Genomic DNA, 22,863 nt, shown 5'->3' with positions numbered 1-22,863 from the left:
AGACCCTGCGGGCCTATATATATATATATATATATATATATATATATATATATATATATATATATAGGCCCGCAGGGTCTTAAAAATCTATCCAATATATATATATATCCAATATATATATATATATATATATATATATATATATATATATATATATATATATATATATATATATATATATATATCCAATATATATATATATCCATGCCTAATATCAGATGGCCACAAAGTGATTAAATTTTTACAAATTGTTAAAATATCAGTGTCTGTGGTGCAGCCAGAGATTGCAGTGTACACCATCATTTCATGTAAAATTCACTTTAAAGTGTGATATGACTAAAAAGTGGTCATAAACGAATATTTTATCAATTCAATTGGATAGCAGCTTGGACCCGGAAATAGTATTTCATATGTCAATACTTAACAAGCGGATTATTAGGTCGCTATAACTTACACTCTTAGCTTACACCAGGGGTCACCAATCTCAGTCCTGGAGGGCCGGTGTCCCTGCAGTGTTTAGCTCCAACCTGCCTCAACACACCTGCCTGGATGTTTCAAGTATACCTAGTAAGACCTTGATTAGCTTGTTCAGGTGTGTTTGATTAGAGTTGGAGCTAAAATCTGTAGGGCACCGGCCCTCCAGGAACAAGTTTGGTAACCACTGGCTTACACAGATAATGTATGCATGATGATGATAGTACATGAATGATTACTTGCATAGATACTTTGCAAGATTGGCATTTTGAAGTAAATGCAGCACTCGCACACTGATGTGTCTGTTTCTGTTCACTGCTTTTGTTTACAGATAAACTTTGCAGAAAAATCTTAGTCCGTTTATATTATTCTATATTGTACTGTGCTTCCCTTGATGTGCTCTCGTGTCACACTTAGAAACCCCCTGAAATGTATAAACGTGGTGTACACACAAATTTGGGGCAGAAATGTGCATGCGCAACATCCCATGCAAAAGTTGTGATCTATAAAAAACAAACTTGATGGGAGAATGTGCGCAACTGTAAGTAAACTCTAAGTAAACATAATTAAATTAAATATTGACTGAATAAAACCACTTTAAATCATCAAATGAAAATTTATTCAGGTCTACGTTCACTTTTAGGAAGGTTTCTAGGTAAATTTCTAGGCACCCCTCGTCCCCATCCACTTACAGTGCTGGTCTTGGAATGGGAGAAGGCTTTGTTTTCTCCTTTGCGGTGTTTGTGTGATGAGGATGATGACGAGGAGGAGCTGGAGGCAGGTATTGTACGACTGGAGGGGAGGTTGTTTGGGATGGTGGATGTGCTTCCTTCCTGACTGAGGGAGCTGCATTCACTGCTCCTCCGAGGACGTCCCACTGGCTCAACAGACAACGGGGATAGTAGAGGTGGTAACAACTTATCATCCTTCTTGCGAGGTTGCTTCTTCAAAGAACTAGTCAGAAAAAAAGCAGAAAACATGTCAAAGGTTTCTCTGATTACTTGCATGACACTCCAATATATATATATATATTTTGAGTTTCCAAAATCTTTTTGAGCATAATGACATATTTGTGCTGCAAACATTATCAGTTTACATGGGACTTATTTTTCCTCGGGAAATTTGAGCTCCAGAACATCATAAAGATGCTCAAAGCTATTTGTTGAGGCTGTGTATTAAAGACAATGCTGCAATATCTGTTTATATACAAGCATTTCTCCTTATACAGTAGGGCAATATTTAATCGTTTCACTTTACAGGACCTCACTATACAGTATCATCAAGAGCCATGGGTATTATGTTTTGTCTGCAATTTTGTTACTAAAAGTGATGGTAGCTATTAACTTGCATTTTATGGGACCAATTCACAATAAGATTGTAGCAGTTACTTTTAAATATTATATTTACTAACATGAACAAACAATGAACACTGCATTTACTACAGTATTTGTTCATGTTAGTTAATGAAAATAGAGTTGTCAATTGTTAGTTCATGATAACTTGCAATAATTAATGTTAGCAAGTGTAATTTTGGATGTTGATAATGCATTAGTAAATCATTAATGCTGTAGAAGTTCATTATTAGTTCACGTTAGTAAATACAGTAACTAACATTAATTAACGAAACCTTATGTGTGACCCATTTTTACACCCACTTTGAATGTTATGACTCATTTTAATGGGCTTTATCAGTGGTTATCATCCGATAAATATGAGCCCTACTGCCTCATATGTATCTTCTGGTAGGCTCAGAAGGCTGTTATCATTAATCCACATGGTTAATCAGCTATACTAATATAGAAGACTCCAGATCCAGATCTGTTTTTACATTACTGTGATGTGGTTGTGGTTGGGTTTAGGGTTGGGGTAGGGGTAGACATTAATAAAATACAATTAATGGGAAATTTAATAAATAATATAAATAATTCTCGTTAACTTCTGACTGCAGCCGTATATGATCTATAGCTGATTAACCATGTGGATGGATGATAACAGCCTTCTGAGCCTACCATTTGGTGCAGGAGGCCCCTACTGACTGATATCAGCTGATAACCACTGATAACACCCATTCACTTGAGTGATAACATTTGAATCAGTTGATTTTTTTTTTTCATTTATCAAAGACCAAGGCTTCATTTAAAAAATCTTAATTAATAGTTTACTAATGTAATGTAATTGAATTTATATAGCGCCTTTATTGTATATGGCTATACACCTAAAGTGCTTCACAATCATGGGAGGGTTCCCTCCACACCACCACCAGTGTGCAGCATTCACCTGGATGATGCAACGGAAAGATGGAGCCCACTGACAATATAGTGTATAGTATATTTTTACCGGGGCAGTAGGATTCACACAGACCAAAGGTTGAACACCCCCTGCTGGCCTCTCTAACACCACTTCCAACAGCAACCTATAGTTTTTCCCATGTGGTCTCCCATCCAGGTACTGACCAGGCTCAGTCCTGCTTAGCTTCAGTGAGTAACCGGTCTTGTTCTGCAGGGTGATATGGCTGTGGCTAACAATAATGTTTAAAGTCAGCTAGATTTTGAAACAGATGAGGTGACTAAATTAAAATCAAATATTCACTATTAGGCATTTTAGTTTCTGGAACATTCTATTCTATTCATGCATTGTATTACAATGCGTGTACTACATGCATACTTTCCAAACTACTGAAACTGTTCTCAGAAATACTGATGGGATATGGCTTTATCTAATTTATTTGCTTTTGATGCTGCTTTAAATACAGACTGTAAAATTCAGCAAGAAGAATTGGACAAAACAGCAGGTAAAAATTTACTCTACATTACCTGACAAAAGTCTTTTCGCTTATCCAAGTTTTAGGAACAACAAATAACAACTTGACTTCTAGTTGATCATTTGGTATCAGAAGTGCTCAATAATGTTCATATATGGTGACTGGGCTGGCCCATCTCGGAGCACCTTGACCTTTTTTGCTTTCAGGAACTTGTAAAGAGGATGTAAAGGCTGAAGTAAGACAAGGAGTGCTATCTTGCTGAAGAATTTGCCCTCTTCTGTGGTTTTTAATGTAATGTCTTGATACTTCAGGCTGTCAATGTTGCCATTCACTCTACAGATCACCAAACTTATATCACCACACTTGACTGATTTTTGTAAAATTTTAAGTCCATGCAGGTTCCTATTAGTCTTCTGTAGTATTTGTGAATATTGGGGTACAATTCAACAGATGATTCATCAAAAAAATCTATCTTCTACCACTTTTCCAAATGATCACCTAGAAGTCAAGTTATCAATTGCTGCTCTTACAACTGGGATCGACAACAAGACTTTTGTCAGGAAGTGTATTGTTAAAGCTTTCGTTAATAAATGCTGTACTAATGTTGCATCTTAGCACAAAGCTAAATCCTAATTAAAGAGTAAAGCTTCTTTCCTCAATTTAAAGGAGCCACCAATGACACATATTACTTTACACAGGGTGTAATTTAGTTACAAATATGAGACTATATCCTTATCTCACTTTGTGCACCCTTGAGGGCATTTGGGTCATTTGAGTTGATTAAATATCTGCTCTTTATATTTCTTTTTCTAAAACAATATAGGACAGAAAAGCAAATGCACAGGTGAGAGAGGGTAAGGTGGCACGTGCATGTGCTCTCATATAAGCTTCATTTACATAAGTGCTTACATGTCTAAACTTAGCCAAAGTGCTAAATAAAGAATCTCCACTGAGACCGAATGTCCAGGACAGCAGCATATTTTTTATCTCTAAGTTTATTAGCCTGAAAATAAGCCATAAAACACAAGTCTCATCAGTTAACAACACTAAATAAAAGGGCTTCTTTACTTTCCTAATTCAATTAAAAGGATGAACGCGGTGAATGAGCTGATTTAAAACACACTGAGCAGGTGATAACAGTAAATAGCCTGAGGTGCTAAACACTTCCAGTAATAGACGTTAGCCGTAGCTAATAATTTAACATAGCGCTGCTCATCGTATCATGAAGATTTGCTGCCGTTGGTTGTGTCGCAGTGCGGTGGGCACTGAGGCGGACAGGACAAGCACATGACCCCTGTCACGCATGTGTCTTTGATGGGCTCTAGCCTGCCCTGACACTAATTGAATATCTAAAATTAGAGGTAGCCGTTGTGCTGGTGTCAGTGTTAAATTACTGTAATGCAGTGGGACAAAGCAGGCAGACAGCTTGACAGGGTGACCTGCTGCTCCCTCTGCGTATCCCAGCATTCTCTCAGAGGACTCAACACAGAGATGGCTACTAAGCTGAGTTGGCAAATTTCTATGCGGATTGTTTTTGTACACAGATGTTGCAAACACATCAGGGGACACTGGCAGCATATGTTAAAGAAAAAGGCTTATTATTTCAAGGATTTTTGTAAAAAAAAAAAAAAAAAAAGGTAAATGTTGAATGTGTTCTACCAAGAAGCGTGATTGTTTTCTAAAGCACAGTAGGTAAATATCAGACAGTAGAAAATCAGACCCTCTAGATTTTCAAGCTTTTTTTTGTGCTTTTTGAAATTCAATAAAAATGACTAGATTAATAGATGTTGTGGTAGTAATTCTCAGAAATTTGTTGACAATTTTGCGATTAAAAAAAAAAAAAAAAAAAAAAAAAAAAAAAAAATATATATATATATATATATATATATATATATATATATATATATATATATATATATATATATATATATATATATATATATATATATATATATATATATATATATATATATATATATATATATATATATATATATATATACTGTATATATATATAAATATATATATATATATATATATATATATATATATATAGTGTTGTGCAAGTTAATTTCCAAACTGTAATACACTTTTAAATTGTAATACACTTTTAAAGTTTTAGTTTTTAAAACTTAAAAAAAAAATCATTTATTTAAAAAAAGTTTATGTTGTAAAAAAAAGTGTATGGATACAAGTACACTGTAAACCCCAATAAATTACTTAATAAAAAATACTAATAAATTACTGTTATTTAAAAGTAATCCCTTACATTAAAGTATTACTGTCTCAGAATTGTAATAGGTTACATTACTCTTATTACTTTTTAGTTTCTTTCACCAAAATAACTACAGAATTAGACATATTATTAGACATTAGACATTACATAAAATTCTATAATGTTCTAAAAAGAGCATTTTACATCCAGTAGAAAGTGATTTGATGTAGCAGAATGACTGTGACCTCTCCAGGCTACTAACAATATAGTATATAATTGGCAATCTGAAGGCTCAAGACAATGCAAGAAAGGATGACAGCCAGAATCACAAATGATCTGTTAAAAGTATGGTAGAGGTAAAGTGATTATCTGGCAATATCTGTGAATGGCTTGGCTATATTCATATTAGACACAACAGGCCGATATGTAAATTCCAATGCCATGACAAAATGCAGAATTAGTTTCTTTTCTTATTGTTGCCATTATTGTATTTACTTTACATTCAAGTGGTTTACAACACAAAACCGTCCTGCACAAAGTGAGCATGATGAACAGCTTTCTCAGTATAATGTTTGTGCACCGATTTCCTCTGTTTGTGGACAAAGCTGCTTGCGAGCTCTCACATACGCTGCTTGCGCACAAATTCTCAGGATCTCTCAAATATGCACTGCTCACGCACAAGTTTTCTTGCGTGCACTCAGTACACTGCTCTCTTAGTGAGATTATATGCAGACTCACAATTTGTGTCTTGTTTTCCCTCTTCCTTTTAAGCTTTTTGATATGATTTATAATAGTACACTATTTATTAACAATAACCAAAATACTAAAATAGACTTATAATTTTTAATCTAATGAACCATAAAATATTTGGCTGTATGTTATATGATGAGACATTTTCAGCTTTAAACACTTAAAGATAAAGAGAATAGACGTTGGATGTAAAGAATATGTTTTATTTGAAAAACATTAATAAAACCATACTAATAGAAATTTAGTATATATTTATACAATATAATATATATTATTGTATGACATATATATTGTAATTTCATACAAGCAGAAATGTAACTAATAAAAACACTTGATAAGGTATTATAGCCTACTGTACAATTCACTCTTCAAAGAAATCTCATTATCAATCACATTTTATCATGGCAACTAAAATAAAGTGAACTAGTGTCTGTTGTCTTCCACATTGTTGATGAGATTGTGGAGGACATTTTCCCTGTCATCTTCTTCATTTTAAGAAGAAGTTGCAAAGGGCCACTGAAAACACATATTGTCAATAAGTACTTCAATTACTCTGTTGTGGTAATACTATAGTTGCTATGGTAACACAACAAGTGTAATATAAACAAATAATCCAGTGCTGTAGTTTTTTTACAATATAGGGTATATTGTACTACAATTCACCACACTTTACTGTAGTAAAACTACACTTTATATTTCATTTAATGAGCTCACTATTCTTAATACGACCGTATGCTTAAGCATTCATTGTAAATAATACTAGTCTAAAATATAGGCAGTATACCTTACACTCAAAAACACTAGTATTTATTATTGAATTTATCTTAACCTGCAGGTAAATAGGGCAGCAATATACATACCATATACATATTCTTGGGATAACAAGAGGAAACACAAGGCACAGATTGTGAGTCTGCATCATCTGACGGAGCGAGAGCAGGTCGTTGGCACGTGAGCAGCCCAGCCAATGTTTAGTGCAAGCGAGGAGTTTTGTCCACAGTGGAAACCAGCACGTTCACTTGCTCATATTACATGAACGAGCTTACGACATTTGTCAGTGAAATAACCCCATGTGCACTTACGTCCATCTCGCGAATACTGTCTTCTGCCATTTTCATATGTGCCGCTTTTCCCCTGCGCGTCAGGACTTAACCTTACTGCGAACCGGGCTGAGCTAATAGCCCCAGACCTCGAGCTCAGAGGCTGAAATCATTCCGCGTTCAAAGTAAAAAGGTCCTATAGCCAGAGGGAGATTAATGACAACACACGCATATATTCACTAGCCACGAACAGGAAATAGAACTGCAGTATTTTTTATTTGTTTATGTCTTGCGGGCGAAAAGTGTGTTGTAACGCACGCGTTACTGAACATGTTCCGAGTAAAATATTACTGAAAATTTATTAGTAATGCCTTACACTACTGCGTTACAGGAAAATGTAATACATTACTGTAATACATTACTTTTGTAACGCATTACTCCCAACACTGTATATATATATATATATATATATATATATATATATATATATATATATATATATATATATATATATATATATATATATATATAGGTGTGCAATCTGGCACAATGACTGACACAAATCATAAAATAAAGCTTCCTTATTTTGGTCTCTTGTCAAGACAAGATCTAAAACAGATCTAAAACGGTAGGGGTTAAAACAAAGGAATGTTTATAACTCCTATTTTTATCCACGATCTTACTGACATCATGACATCATGTGCCTCACTCAGGACCTACGCTAGGGCTTTCCCTACTATAACACACCTAAAACATTGCCGTAAAACTTGTCACTGGCAGGGAAGTTTTTTCTCTCATTAACTGCTGCGAAAGATTTAAGCGAAATCATTTATTGATTTGACGCACATCATATTACCAGCCATACATGTAAAGCACAAATATTGTCCTTCAATTCGGTCACGTCCAGAGGCCATCATACTTGAACCAATTTCCACTATTGTAAGTTGCTTGCTTTTCGATTTAGAAATTAGATGTTTTCTCCCACTTTCTTTTGCAGTCTAAAGCACGTCAAACACACAAAAACTCGTTGTGTTATTCACTCGATTTGTGCCACAGGATGTCTAATACCATCTTTGCATTGACTTCAAGTTTAAATCACTCGTGCTTTATCTGCGTCTGCTTACTTAACCATCCTACATCCATGTAGTGTAATGTAATGATTGTGAGGGTGCAGGTGAGACGTAATTTTTCGAAAGACACTCAAATACACAAACACTCAAATCATGTGCGCTGTGTATGCAACAACTATAAGCCATGCAAACAATTAATTGCAAACTGATATATAGATATGATTTAATTATATGGTTTGGAACCTGATATTTTATGTGATTTAAAAAAAAAAAAAGTGATTATTTTGCATTTAAATTAAGAATTTTGCAGGATCACAAACACTTGATGATTTTGTGTTGAAGTCAGTGATTGCAAAGTCATGAAAAACTAGAGGGTCTGTGAAGTCATTCATGTGTACAGTGGGTTAATGTAGCCAGCAATCCACAAGTCAGTCTAGAATACTCACTCTTTTGTGCTGGAGACCTTGTGGTTGTGTATTGGCGAGATACAAGGAGGAAGCAGCAGTGTGTCTTTGTCCAACCGAAGCTTCTTGCCACCACTCATCACGTCACAGTGCTCAGACTGCGGAGAGAGTGAAGTTAATTACCCCTGTCCAGAATTTAACATGTTAGTTAGATAGCTAGGCAGGCTAAAGGATACTCTAAAACAATGGTTTCAAACTCAATTTCTTTTATAGACATAATCAGCGATGGGGAGTAAAGAGTGCAATACATGTAACAGCGTTATGTATTTAAAATACAAAATATAAGTATCTATTTTGTTATTACGTTACAGTGCTCAGACTGTGAAGAAAGTGAAGTTAATTACCCCTGTCCAGAATTTAACAAGCTATTAAGATAGCTAAGCAGGCTAAAGGATACTCTAAAACAATGGTTTCAAACTTAATTCCTAGAGGGCTGCAGTTCTGCATAGTATAGCTCCAACCATCTCCAACTCAAACCTGCTTAACAGTCTCTAGTAGTCTGAACACCTTGATTTTTGGAATCAGCTGTGTTTGATTGGGGTTGAAGCAAAACTGTGCAGAGCTGTAACCCTCCAGGAATCCAGTTTGAGACCTATGCACTACAACATCTGTGTTAAGACTTAAAGGGCCATGAAACCCCCTCGTTTCAGCAGGGTGTTTTCACACCTCTACTTTCGAAAAAGTCAGAAAAGTGGGCGTGTCCAGCTCTGTTTAGGGGGGAGTGTCGGAGGAACTAAAGTGGGATGGTGTGGGAGTGTCTATTTATGCACGCGCGAGTTTCAGAGTAAAAATACACACACACACAGACAGGAGAAAGCGATGGTGTTTAACCTACATGGACATCTGTAGTCGAATTATTTGCTGAATTAATAAATGTTGGACTTTAACTGCAGTTTGGCTCTTTCATTCAGGGAATTCATTCATGCCCCTCGCGACAAACGAGATATTTGATTTGAGGAGCTGCTCTAAGCGTGTATTTTTCATGCAATGTTTGATACCGCACGGCGAATGAGAGAAAAAAAAAACTCCGCATTTCCCGGAAACTTAGATGCACACGGCAGGTAGCGTCAGAAAGCCGCGTGTGTTATTCCGGTCACTAAATGCGGTGCTAACATTTCTGCACTCAGTGCTATAGTTAACTTAATTCGATATGAACAAACTGAATAAACAAAGAGCACTGGTCGCTCACTTACCAAATCTGTAGAGACAGGACAATCACCAGCAACTAGAGCCGCGTCTTTATGGAGAGAATACTACAAGCAAATCCAGATTTCAGCGTTTGCAGATGAGAACAGCTCTCAGGTAAACAATAATCCTCCTTAGACACGTAAGTTATTGTTGTCGAGCGTCGCGTACACTGTTAATCCACACGTGATCCAGATAAGCTCTCACAGAGAGAAAATGAAAACGAAACTTAACGGCAGCAAACTATAAAAGCAACACTTCACGCTTGTTTTGCCAACACAACGTGGCGTCTTTGTGGTGTAAACACGGTGACACAAATGAATATTAATGAAGTTGCACAATAGAGCGCGCTGATTGGTTTGAACCAAGCCTTACTCATGCATTAATGTATCACACTGTAAGACGTAATAAGACTCACTCTGGCACAGGCGTCCAGTCTGCACGCCGGATTACAACGCTATTATGTCATGACCGTGACGCAGCTTCAAAAATTCGTTTCAAACAGGAAGTACGAATTTGCTTGAAATAACGCAAAAACAACCAATTTACACTTTTTAGTGAAATATAGGTGTCCTAATAGTGTTTTTAGCAGTGTGGGACACATATACGACTGTCAACAGCTCAAAAAATGTGTTTTGGTGTTTCGTGACCCTTTAAACTTCTTTTATAGGCCTAATCAGGGCTGGGGAGCAATGGAGTACAGTACATGTAACAGCGTTATGTATTTTACATACAAAATATAAGTAAATATTTCATTATGATTGCAATTTAAATTCAGTACTGTAGGTGGTAATCACATTACAGTTACATCTGAAAGTTATTTCTTCATATTTAGTAAACATGGGGATGGACAACACAGATAGCCCTTTGCGAAATATATCTCTTCTGGAAATAGAAAAGAGTATTTTACAGTTTAATCTATGTCTACCTGCAACTAACTATTTATTAGCATCCAAGGATTCTTCATCCAGTCTAAAAAAAAAACATTAGATAGTTCTTAATCTTTGAAAATATGTATCCACTAACTTTTGTTGTACAATTTTCTCATATGTTGAGTGCTGAATGGTTATTATTAATATTTCTATGAATTTATTTGAAAAACACCTCACCAAATTCAGCAAGAATTCACTTTGCATTTAGGTAACAAATAAACAATACCAAACAATATCTTTGTGTGCTTTACAGACTGAACTGAAGTCATTATTTATTCAAAACTCTGGCATAATAACTCAACATTACCTAAATGAAGTGCATGTTGCTACAAGGATCTGCTAAATAACTACTTGTAAAATAATAATTACATGATTATTTTTCTATTGCTGCCCTTGATTTGATAATTATAGAGTGTACGAGGCGAGAGCAACAACATTTAAGACTTGCCTTGTGTTTCCTCTTCGATTTGCTTGGGTTCTTTTCTGCAGGGATAGAGGCAGGCGACTGTTGCCGTCTGTGCTTGACGCTGACCTCCCGGCACTCAGCCTTGGTTGGGGGAGGCTCTGGGGGGTCTTGCCCTGGGATCCGCGACAGGAAGCTGAGTTCAATCTTAACCCAAAGGGACTTGATGTCCTCAAAATCTCTCAGCGGTGACAAAAGTTCATTTTGTACAATGGGGATAGGAGAAAAAAGGTGTTCTTCCAGGAGATCTGAGGCACCTGGGTCAGGAATGGAGGTACTGCTTGTGCTGGTAAGGCTACTAACACTCAGGATATTGCTGTTGCAATCCTTGGATTTCAGGCTTAGGGTGTTGGGACCCGGACAGGGAAGCTGAACCTTAGTGAGCTCCTCGGGGTCCGAATGACACTCTGATGAAGAAGACTCAGTCTCTATGAATTCCTTAGACTTGGGAATTATCTTATTGGGTCCACGGTGCTTCTTTTTATCTGGAACTGGTGCGATGTTAGTTGGTGCAGTGCTTGTTGTGGTGGTCCGAGGTTCCTTTCTTGGAGCAGTCTTGACCACAGGGCCCTTGCCTCTAGGTTTTGGTGGTTCTAAAGGCGGCGGCTCTTTCTCTTTTGGGGTAGAACTTGAGTTTCCTGGTCTTGGCCAGTTGTGCTCCTCACTGCTGGAAGATCTCTCCACCTTTTTGGGCTGCTTCTTTCCAGTGCTTCTCCTGGGAGGTGCGAGCTCCACTGAGGCTGGTGATTTCACCTTGGTGCTTTTGCTGTCTGGAGCCTTCTGACCAGCCTTGGGTTTGGCTTTCTCTCGGATTGGACTGAGCAACGTTCTCTCCTTGGGGTCTGCTGGTGCCAGGGCTGTGCTGGGCTTGCTCTTGCTGTAGCTCTGGTTCTCAGAGGTTTGGCTTTCATCAGGTTGAGAACTGTTAAGCCCATGACTATCTGCCTGGGTGTTAATTAGTGCTTTATTGTGAGGATTCACTTTTTTAATCCACTTATCTAGTTGCCACTTGCTTGGTTCAGGCTGGTGGAAAAACAAAACAAAACATAGTCTTAGGTATACTAACTACTATTTGAAATACAAAATAGGAAGGAAATTGAATACAACATTATTTTATGTCGACTCCTGTACAATATAAATGAATTTAATAACAAGGAAGCTGAATTTCTAATGATGCGTATCTGTACAGCTTTCATACGTCATCAGCACTGATTCACAGGAAGCTCGATGATTCAGTCATATGACTTTCACAGACCAACGAGTTGATGCTATGATGAAAAGGCCATTAACAGAGGAAGTCATAAAACTGGTGAATAACAGAGGAAATGCTGTGAGTACTGTCCTGATGACTGCTCACAGCTCTCACTGCGGTGATGTTTTCATCAGCGATATTATCTCACGCCAATTGTTGTGTTCCATTATGTTTCCAGACAGAAGTAAATCTTTCCCGCTCACCCATAAACACTGTCTTGAATGCTCTGAATGATAGCAAATCATTCGGAATAGGAAGCTGCGGAAATGAGTGGACATCCATATTAACCATTAAACTCACAGGGTAAGAAATTCAATTCAGCGCACTTTCCAATCAGACCCGATGGTACGTTTCGAGACAAAAGGCAATCTCCTATGCTATTTCGCATTCGAAGGCCACATTCTCCATCTGTCAGAGAGACATTTCCGCCAATACAAGCTACCAAATTTTATAGTGGAAGCGCCGGCAAAGATGATGAATTAACAATTGAGCGTGTCCAAATTGACAGGCCTTCCAATATTTTGCCACTGAGACATCAGGGCTTTGCTCCGCTGCTTAAAAGAGAAACATCTTTTTGCAGAGCAGAGCGCGCTTGCAGTGTTAGGATTCCCATTGGCGATCCCTTGCAGAAAGCAGAGCTATACACACACTGAAGGGGCGATGAGAACCGGGAGATGTTTACTCTTGTGTAATGCTCTTAGGGAGCCCCCGGCAGGCTACTGCGGGACAACTTTAAAGCTGCCAATTAATCCTTTGAGGAGATCCTTTCAAAAATCCTACCCCTAACTCACGCTGAGAAAAACTCGGAGGGGAATGCTGCCTTTGCCTTTAGCTAAAGGAGAAAATAGATTTACTCAGATTCATCTCAGCTCTTTTGAAATTTCTGGTAATGGGCACCCACGATTAAGCATCTGAGAGAACTAATTGCATAAGCTGGTTTTCATTTACCTCAGGGCCTACAGTTCAGAAGGTCAACAAAACTGTAAACAACACTAAACGGTAGAGCTAAGAAAACTACATTAAACCTGTCAAGAACGCCATGCTTCGTGTTTAGATTATATTTACATCCAATGATTTAGCAGAGGCTTTTTTCTAAAGTGAGTTACAAGACTATAGCATTCTCTTTGTCAATTAAATGTTTGTTTATTATTATGAAGCTTGTACAGGGGTCTCAAACTCAAATTGGCGGAGGGCCATTTCCATGACTGACAATTCATAGGAGGGTCATTTTTACATTTAAGAACAAGAAAAAAGTGGAAACTTTACATAGTTGATGCATCTAAGGACGACATATGAAGTTTATATTTGAAGAGTTCATATGCAAAAACCTCTAAATGCCATCTGAAACATTTTTATCAGGCTCCAGTGTTCAGGTTCATTAATTTTTATGGCAAAGAATAAGATATTTTCAGTGTTTTTAAAGTGAAATAACATAAAGAAAGGAGGCTGAGAATAATGCTTTATTTTATGGAAATTTCCGACAGCACTTGGAGGTTTTTGTCATTTGAACTCTTTATTTCAAGCATTACCCCTGTTGGGAACCACTGACCTATAGCTTTCATCATGAGCCACAGCTTTTTTTTCAAAATGGCATCAATGTTTTTAAAGTGCACTGCGAAGGGAGCGCAATTGTCATAATAAAGATAGCTAAAAATGAACTGTAAAAATACTTTAAAAGCAAGTTAAGAGAGAAAATTTTAATGTTTTTTTTTTTTTTAATCATTCCAAGTTTAAATGTTGGAACATTCGAAAGGAATAGGGCACAGGGGGGATAACTGGCAATAGAACACAGCCAGGAACTTTGCTTCTAACTAGTTGGAGTCGTAAACGTACAAGTTCATTGGAATGATGGATTTGGGAAACGCCAAATCAACAAACTATGTTTTTAACGATGCAACTTGCGACCTCAGTTGGCCAACGATGGTTTTCAGAAAATGCACCCCAGAGCAAAAGTCAGATTTTTTGAAAAAGTCTATAAAATTTAAAAAATACTAAATACAAAAGATTTAAACAAATATAAAGTTATGAAAAAAATAGTTTATTTTTTTTTTTACCATATGGCTGAAATAGGCTTCTGTATAATAAAAATACCACCAATGCTACCAAACACAACATTTACATCAGTATTTTCTTATAATAAAACACCTACAGTAAATATATGACACCATCTGTCACACACAAACCCAAAAACAAATGGTCAAATGAGCATATCAAAACTCTTTCACCACTGGTGCACTAGGCAGACTGATTAAAAACAGCTTTCTAGAAATAAGTGATGGCTAAATGACTGGGTATATAGTGAGAGTAAGTGGTCAGTACCTCTGGTGTGGCGGCGCGAGACGCTCTGTTGCACTCACTGTCACTAGAGCTGCTCTCGCTGTCTGAATCAGACTCAGAACTGCTCTCAGATTCACTGGAGCTTCCAGACGCTCCGCTGGAGTGACCGGCCGCTTCGCTGCTCCGTACTGCTGTGCTTCCAGGAAGACTGTAGACAAAAGAAAAAGAACATTCATCAATGGATATAACACACATCAATCCATACAAGTGCACCATTGACAGCACAGATACAGTACAGGTTGTTTTATTAATGCTTGCTTAATATTATCAACCACTTACACAGTTTACTACTTTACAGTTTAATACAACTCTCTTCCTATTGAAAAACAAAAACAAAAGTTGGATCCAAAATGGCCACCATGGTCACCACCCTTCTTGAAAAGTTTGCCCCCTCACATATACTAATGTGCCACAAACAGGACGTTAATATCACCAACCCTTTCCATTTTATTAAGGTGTATCCATATAAATGGCTGACCCGGTAGTTTAAAAATGCAGCAAAAGTCATTTTTTTGAGTGCAGCAAAAATCTTTCTTTCAATAACCTGTCAATTCTGAGATTTTGGGGTTTTTGCTTTACATAAAGTGTTTTTTTTTGGCAAAAATAAATGTGTACATGCTTCTTTTGCCACACTTTATATTTCTGTCTGCAAAATTCAAATATATTTTTTTCTTTTTTTTGTTGTTGTCATACATCAGCTACAGACAAATCTCTTCTTTAGTAGCTTATACCAGACTTGACAGTTTTATTAATATCTACAGTATTTTCTAAAAGTTTTTACAAAGTTATGTGTTTATATGTTCAATGTCTTTACAGTATTTTTTGAATTATTGTGTGAAAAAAAAGTGTTATATGTATTCTTTAATCAAATACATTTTAGTATTACGCATTTTTAGCATGTAATACAACATTTAAAGTGCTATATTCCCCATATCCCTCTATTATGTAAATTAATTTGACTCTAGTATGTCAAATTTTAATAACACATAACCAAATAAATAATGCTTCATAGGCACATTTAAACAAAACATGAAAAAAAAATGTTACAATTACTAATGTAATCAATCTACAGAGGAAGTGTAATCCTATTTGCCTTGAGTGTATTGCACTAAAATATTGGCTGTAATATTAACGTCGCCTCGTAGTTCCATCCCAAGGAGGGAAGAAATCACTTTCACGAACGCTCGCGTTCAATCTGCCCAGTTGGTGGAATGAACTCCCTAACTGCATCAGAACGGCAGAGTCACTCGCTGTTTTCAAGAAATGACTAAAAACTCAACTATTAGTTTCCACTTCACTTCCTAATCTGCAATTGCCTCTCTGGATATACAACTAACTGTACTCAAAAAAAAAAAATTAAATAAAATAAAAAAATGCTACTGCTTTCCTTCTTAGACTTTACAGACCTGAAACTTGCCTATAGCACTTATTCATTGTTGCTCTTATAGTTGTGTGAATTGCTTCCTTGTCCTCATTTGTAAGTCGCTTTGGATAAAAGCGTCTGCTAAATGACTAAATGTAAATGTAAATGTCATTAATTGGCTTGTATAATATTTTGGTTAAACATTATTTCTTCTGAATGAAAAGGGGGAAATAAACTTTCATTCATTCATTCATTCATTCATTCATTCATTCATTCATTCATTCATTCATTCATTTTCCTTTTGCTTAGTCTCTTGTTTTTCAGGGGCCAACACAACGGAATGAATCGCCAGCTATTCCAGCATATGTTTTTTGCAGCAAATGCTTTTCCAGCTGCAACCCAGTACTGGGAAACACCCATACACACTCATTTACACACATACATACATTACAGCCAATTTAGTTGACCTAATTCATCCACATGCACATGTCTTTGGACTGTGGGGGAAACCAGAACACTTGGAGGAAACCCACACAAACACAGGAGGAACTTTACAAACTCCACATAGGAATGCCAACTTGCCCAGCTGGGACTTGAACCCGCAACCTTTGTGTTGTGAGGCAAGAGTGCTAACCACTAAGCCGCCAATTTTTTGAGAGTAGTTTATTATTAGTATATATGATGATGCTCTGGAGTATCAACAAACAAAGAGTCAAGTGAACTAACTGATAATGAACCAAATCAGTTAGAGAGACACAGAAAGAGAAATCTAAAAATAGAAAGAAAATAAGAGGGAAAAGAAAGGCTTTGTTTACTTTTCAACCTGCAGCACTATTGCTCGTCTCTGTCTCCGAGTTATCAGTCATGCTCAGCATTATTTATGAGTTCATGAAAGGCCACAGCGCTCTAATCCAATAAGTACTTCACTTCTCAGGGTATTTTCTCAGATGTGGCCATCCAAGATTGTTCTACATGGAGTCAAACATGCCAGAAGGAGGCAAATTAAATTCCTTCCAAAGGTCAGAGCAGGCTGCTTTATGTTGACACTTCATTAGAGATTATGTTTCGACAGGAAAAGGCGCTCTGCTCTACAGCTGTGCCAGCAAGACATGGGCAGCGTCAGCCAGGAAAGAGGAACCGGTCCCAATAAACACATTCATGCCAAATCATGACATAAGGCATGAAAAAAAAGAAAAAGAAAAACTGGCCACTTGTTCACTCGTGTACAGCAAATGTCTTATTTCATGTCTTATTCAAAAATGTGTAAAACTTAATGCATGATATGGTGAAAATGTATGATTGACTTTTGTCTGAGCTAACCTTTTATTTTATTTCATTTGTATTTTTTTTTCTATTTTTTTGTGATGGTATTTTATTGAATAGATGTATCTTTTAAATTAATGGGTGGTAACTGATTGTAAGTGATCTAGATTACGTAAATGGATTAGATATATTAGGTTACAGTTACTTTGTATGAATTACATGACTGGGTGTGCATATGGTCATGCAGATATGCAAATTCATTTGTAATCTATGATTAAGAATATGAGGTCAAATAAAAATGAAACCGGGTAGCACAATTGTCTCACAGCAAGAAGGTAGCTGGTTTGAGCTCCAGCTGGGTCAGTTGGCATTTATGTGTGGAGCTTGCATGTTCTTTCCGTGTTCTCGTGGGTTTTCACCGATTGCTCCGGTTTCTCCAACAGTCCAGAGACATGCGCTGTAGGTGAAATGAATAAGCTAAATTGGCCATAGTGTATGTGTGTGAATGTAAGAGTATATTGGTGTTTCCCAGTGCTGGGTTGCGGCTGAAAGGGCATCCTCTGCGTAAAACATCCAGAATAAGTTGGCGATTCATTCCGCTGTGCCAACCCCTGATTAATAAAGGGACTAAGCCGAAAAGGAAATGAATGAATGCATAAAAATGACATAAATATGCGCAATATAGGTCAAAACTAAACTAAAAGTAATCAAGTCAGAATACATTAGCTAAAGTAATCTATATTCCATTACCATTATCAACACCAATTACGTTATCACTTCAAAAGTACATTTGTTTGGATTAAATTCCATTTTAAAAAAACTCAATTTGTATAATACTTAATACTCAGTATGAATTACAAATTAAAACTAAAGTACAAGTTTAACATCTTTCCAACAGGGAAAATCACCAACAATCAAAAATGCATGATTACATGGTGTCATGGTTTTGTAATAAAACAAAAATGTGGTTATAACAGAAATCAGTAGGGCAAAATCCCCAACCAACAGTAAATTAGGGAGAAAAAAAAAAGAAAATTGATCATAAACAATGCATGAAGGTCAAGGTTGTTTCACAAGTCCAAGAATTTGATAATATGTAAACAAAAATCCAGTTTACAATTTTTATGTTATGTGTTTTTTCACCAAATCAGTGACAATTTTTTCTTAATTTGCCAATTAAAGAGTTGAAATCCTGTAAATTTCTAAGCTATTTAGTAGTTTTGATCAGGGCGATTTATGCAAAAAAAAAAATAAATAATAATAAATAAAAAATAAATAAAAAATAAAATAAAATAAAATAAAATAAAATAAAATAAAATAAAATAAATAAATAAAAATTATCTGATTTTTACAGCAGATTAACTCATTGGATGTTTTCATCCCTAACTTAACAAAAGGATAGTACATTTGCCCAGAGTGTTTAGTGAGTTTTTTTTATTTAAAGCGTTTTCTCAAATTATTTGTTAATATAAGATTTGCCACCAAAAATTATTCTGCTAGCTGAAACAGAGAACAAGTTTTAGCTAAATCAATGCAAAATCTTCCCATGGATGAAAACATTTCCAACAGTACATAAGGCTTAAATTACTCACTGCAATTGTTACCATTGATTATGGAATCAGACTCTAAAAGTACTTTTGTTTAGATTTCATTTTTAAAACATCCCTACGTCAAATATGACTAATGATAACCAGTTACTTTTACTTTAGATAAGCTATGCAAGTGTTTGAATGGATGGCTACTGAATGAATGAATAAATGTTAGGTGAAGATTAAATCGAAGAGTCAGTCACAAAACATTCCTTTAATTGACAAATTAACAATACTCTAATTTGTAAGCAAACTCAGCACTGTATACAGTATATAAACTCAGTATATTATCAAATACCATCTAATAAGACACTATTAAGGAAAACAGACTTTAAATGTGCTGTTCTTTCAAAACCCAACTAGTGTGTGACCTTTGTCTATGCAAATAGAACTGATTGCTGTGATACACACATACAATGCAAAAGAAAAGAAGAAGAAAAAAAAAAAACAGAAGGTCATTTTCTCTTTATCTTTTGGTCTTAATAAGGTTGACCTTTGCTTAACAGCTGTGAAATCTCAAGAGAGACAGAGCGAGAAAACTGAGCGAAGGTCTGAGAAAATGTTTCCTCAGTATTTCACCTTTAATTAGAGAATATACATTCTTCTGTAAATTAGCTTCTTCTTAAGGGGTGAAAATGTGTACTATTATAACATGATTATATTTATTATTAATCTTAATTTACATCCAGAGGCTGAGTTTAGTTTTTTTCTCCTCAGATCTGCAGATTTGCCTTGCATATAACATGATGTAAAGTAAACAATGTTTACTTATCATTATTTTTCATAATTAACGATATCCTCGTCCCCAAACAGACCGGACAGAGTAGCTTTGGGAATAGTTTTCTCCTCATAAAGCATAAACGCAGGAAGCAGGAAGTGTTTCCCTGAAGAAGATACAGAAGCCCTGGGCAAACGTAACTAGAACTGGGCCACTGGGACTGAAAGAAATGGGTAAATTAAACCAACATTTCACACCAAACTATAACTGTAATTAGGAACGATAACATAGGGTTTGTGTTAGGTCTGAAAACTAGTAGACTTAGAAAGATGTGATGTCATCAGCAGCTTTATATACTTTATTTCAGTTCGTAAACTATAAAAATGCATATCAGCTGAGCAATTACCATATTAGCAGTTATTTACATTCTGTCTTGAAAGACTAACACGCTATGCACAAGTACAGAAGCACACAAATATATCTCTGGAATCCCCCATAAGCAATGCCGTGTGAAAGCTGTCAAGGTGCTTATTAACATTCACAGATGAAGGAATTTGCACAAGCCTTGTAGTTTAATGTGCTGTTAATGTATGCTGCTGTTACAAACCTAAACAGATCTCAATACATGAGCATAAAATCTCAAACAACTCCAATAAATACATTACCATATTTAGAAACATTCAATCTTGAAATATTTATTCATTACAATGAAGTGATTTTTACAAATTAAACAGAGGAACAGCTAAACTAGATTTCAGAGCTGGTTTAGAGTTGATGAAAAAAAAAAAAAAACACACACACTATGACAGTTCTCTGTCTACAACTGGAGCATCTGTACCTGAAAGTGAAACATCTGCAGCAAACTGCCAATCTCAAAAAACAGTGTGTTGTTTGATTCACTTCTCTGCTGTGGCCTGTTTCACAAACCAAATTTATTCACGACGCTGGCTATAAATGTGCACTTTTGGAAAAATAAAAGTGAAGTAAATTGGACTAAAAGTGGACTACTGCAATGCTCTTCTAGCTGCTCTCCCATCCTGAACTCCCAAGCCTCTACAGATCTGCAGATCACCTTGTCTTCAATGAGCCAAAGAGAACCCATGTAACACCTCTTTTTATCTCTCTGCATTGGATCAAGGTCAAATCATTGATGCTTGCTTACAGGACAGCTACTGGTACTGCAACCTATACCTCCACCTGCTCGTAAAGGTCTACATCCCCTTCAGGAGCCTCTGATCAGGGTGGGAGCCTTGCCCTGTGGTCACTTTTCAAAACATTTTCATTTAATGTTCCTCGCTGGTGGAATGATCTTCCCATTCCCACTCAGACTGCGGATACACAGGTATCTTTCAAATGACAACTAAAAACCTATAAGCATTTTCTTTCTCTCTCCTTTCCAAAGTACAGGGTGGGCCATTTATATGAATACACCTTAATAAACTTATTGGGAATTTTACAAGAAAAAACAATGGTGTGCTTGGTTTTAAATGTAAATTTATTCTTTCGTGAGTTATTTACAAGCCCACTCATATATACTAATGTGCCACAAACAGAACGTTAATATCAACCTGTACTTAAGAGTAGTGAATATTACGATGTGAAAGGCTGATGCGTTTACATGCAATAAGTGCATGTGCGTAAATTGAAAACTTAACATTCTGTAGTGCATTTAGTTATTGTTTAAGGCCATTTGGCGATTTCATCATCTACATCTTTTTATTAGTGACATGCTGTCTAAATTAAGGGTGCACTATATATAGTTTCAGCATCTATATCGTAATGTGATCATTCGCAATAGTCACATCGCAAGTATACACAATTTTGAGTCTGAATTATAGTTCATCATTTCCTTGTGTTTTTGATGACCTTAAAAGCATTCAGGCATAAAAATTGTACCATTTGTAACTTTAATGATGATTAATTTTATTGAATTATTTTTGTGTATTATTTAGTTACTGTACTTGAATACTGTAAGACTTGGGAAATGATAAAACACTTTTTTTTCAGTTGCAGCTTTTTCTTGATTGTATTTATAGATTGTTGTGCATGTAAATATTCACAATAAATACAGAAATGCACTGTCTCCATGGACTCCATAGACTGCAGGAAAATAGTGGAGTAAAAGTACTGACAAAGCACTAAAAATGTACTCAAAGTACTCATTGACTTAACCTAGTAAAGTACATTGTCTGATTGTAGAAAACACTACTTAACTACAGTACCTTGAGTATTTGTAGTTTGTTACTTTACACCACTGCTCAATTGTAAGTAGCTTTGGACAAAGGTAAATGTACATTTAAATGTATGGAGGTTATAATGATCCAAAACCACGTTCACTATATAATTCAAGTCAAGTCACCTTTGGTTCTGTAGTGCTTTATATAGATTATATTAGATTGTATCAAAGTTGCTTGACAAGGATGAACATCCAAATGATAAAAGTCAGATAAAAAAATATCATAATTGTTGAATATGTTCTATAAATTTAGTAAGGAGAACACTAAGAGGCGGCAACAAATAAAATCTAAGGAAATGCAACATCATAGAGAGAGAGAGAGAAAAAAAAACTTAGAAGACAGCTGAAAGAAAATATTACACTATATTAATGCAAGTACATCAAGTAATATATCATTTACGCAGGTTCACAAGGAGTTCATTTGAAAAACATTCAGTCATTTTCCTAGTATTATTAAAGACTGGTATCTTGCAAACTAACTAGAAAACTATTATGTACTTTGACTGCCATCATGGCAAAGTTAGTGGATGTGTAACAACATCATGGTTCTCTCATAGATAGGTAGGCAAGTGGGCACATCCAAACACACACAAAGGTCGTTATAATAATCTATTAATCCAAACGAGTGATAAAATAAACTTGAAGAGTGGCTTTTTATTCAAATATCTCACTGCAAACAACTGATTGGTTCAGTTTTGGTTTGATTTACTACTGATAGTTTTGTTTCGCTTGTTTTTAAATAAATGTCGTA

General features: G+C 35.9%; 1 protein-coding gene across 1 annotated transcript in view; it reads right to left on the bottom strand.

Annotated features, from left to right (window-relative positions):
- The window catches only part of aff2 (ALF transcription elongation factor 2), a 408,692-nt gene that overhangs the window by 33,385 nt on the left and 352,444 nt on the right, over positions 1 to 22,863 (bottom strand). The window contains exons 10-13 of the mRNA XM_087281430.1: positions 14,926 to 15,091; positions 11,340 to 12,377; positions 8,757 to 8,872; positions 1,167 to 1,428 (exon numbers count right to left, since the gene is read on the bottom strand). Of these exons, the coding sequence (XP_087137556.1) occupies positions 1,167 to 1,428; positions 8,757 to 8,872; positions 11,340 to 12,377; positions 14,926 to 15,091 (1,582 nt within the window). The remainder of the gene's footprint in view (positions 1 to 1,166; positions 1,429 to 8,756; positions 8,873 to 11,339; positions 12,378 to 14,925; positions 15,092 to 22,863) is intronic.

Source organism: Danio rerio, chromosome 14 (assembly GCF_052040795.2).
Source record: "Danio rerio strain M-AB ecotype USA chromosome 14, GRCz13ab, whole genome shotgun sequence".
NCBI lineage: Eukaryota > Metazoa > Chordata > Actinopteri > Cypriniformes > Danionidae > Danio > Danio rerio.
This window is presented reverse-complemented; position numbering and strand designations above follow the sequence as displayed.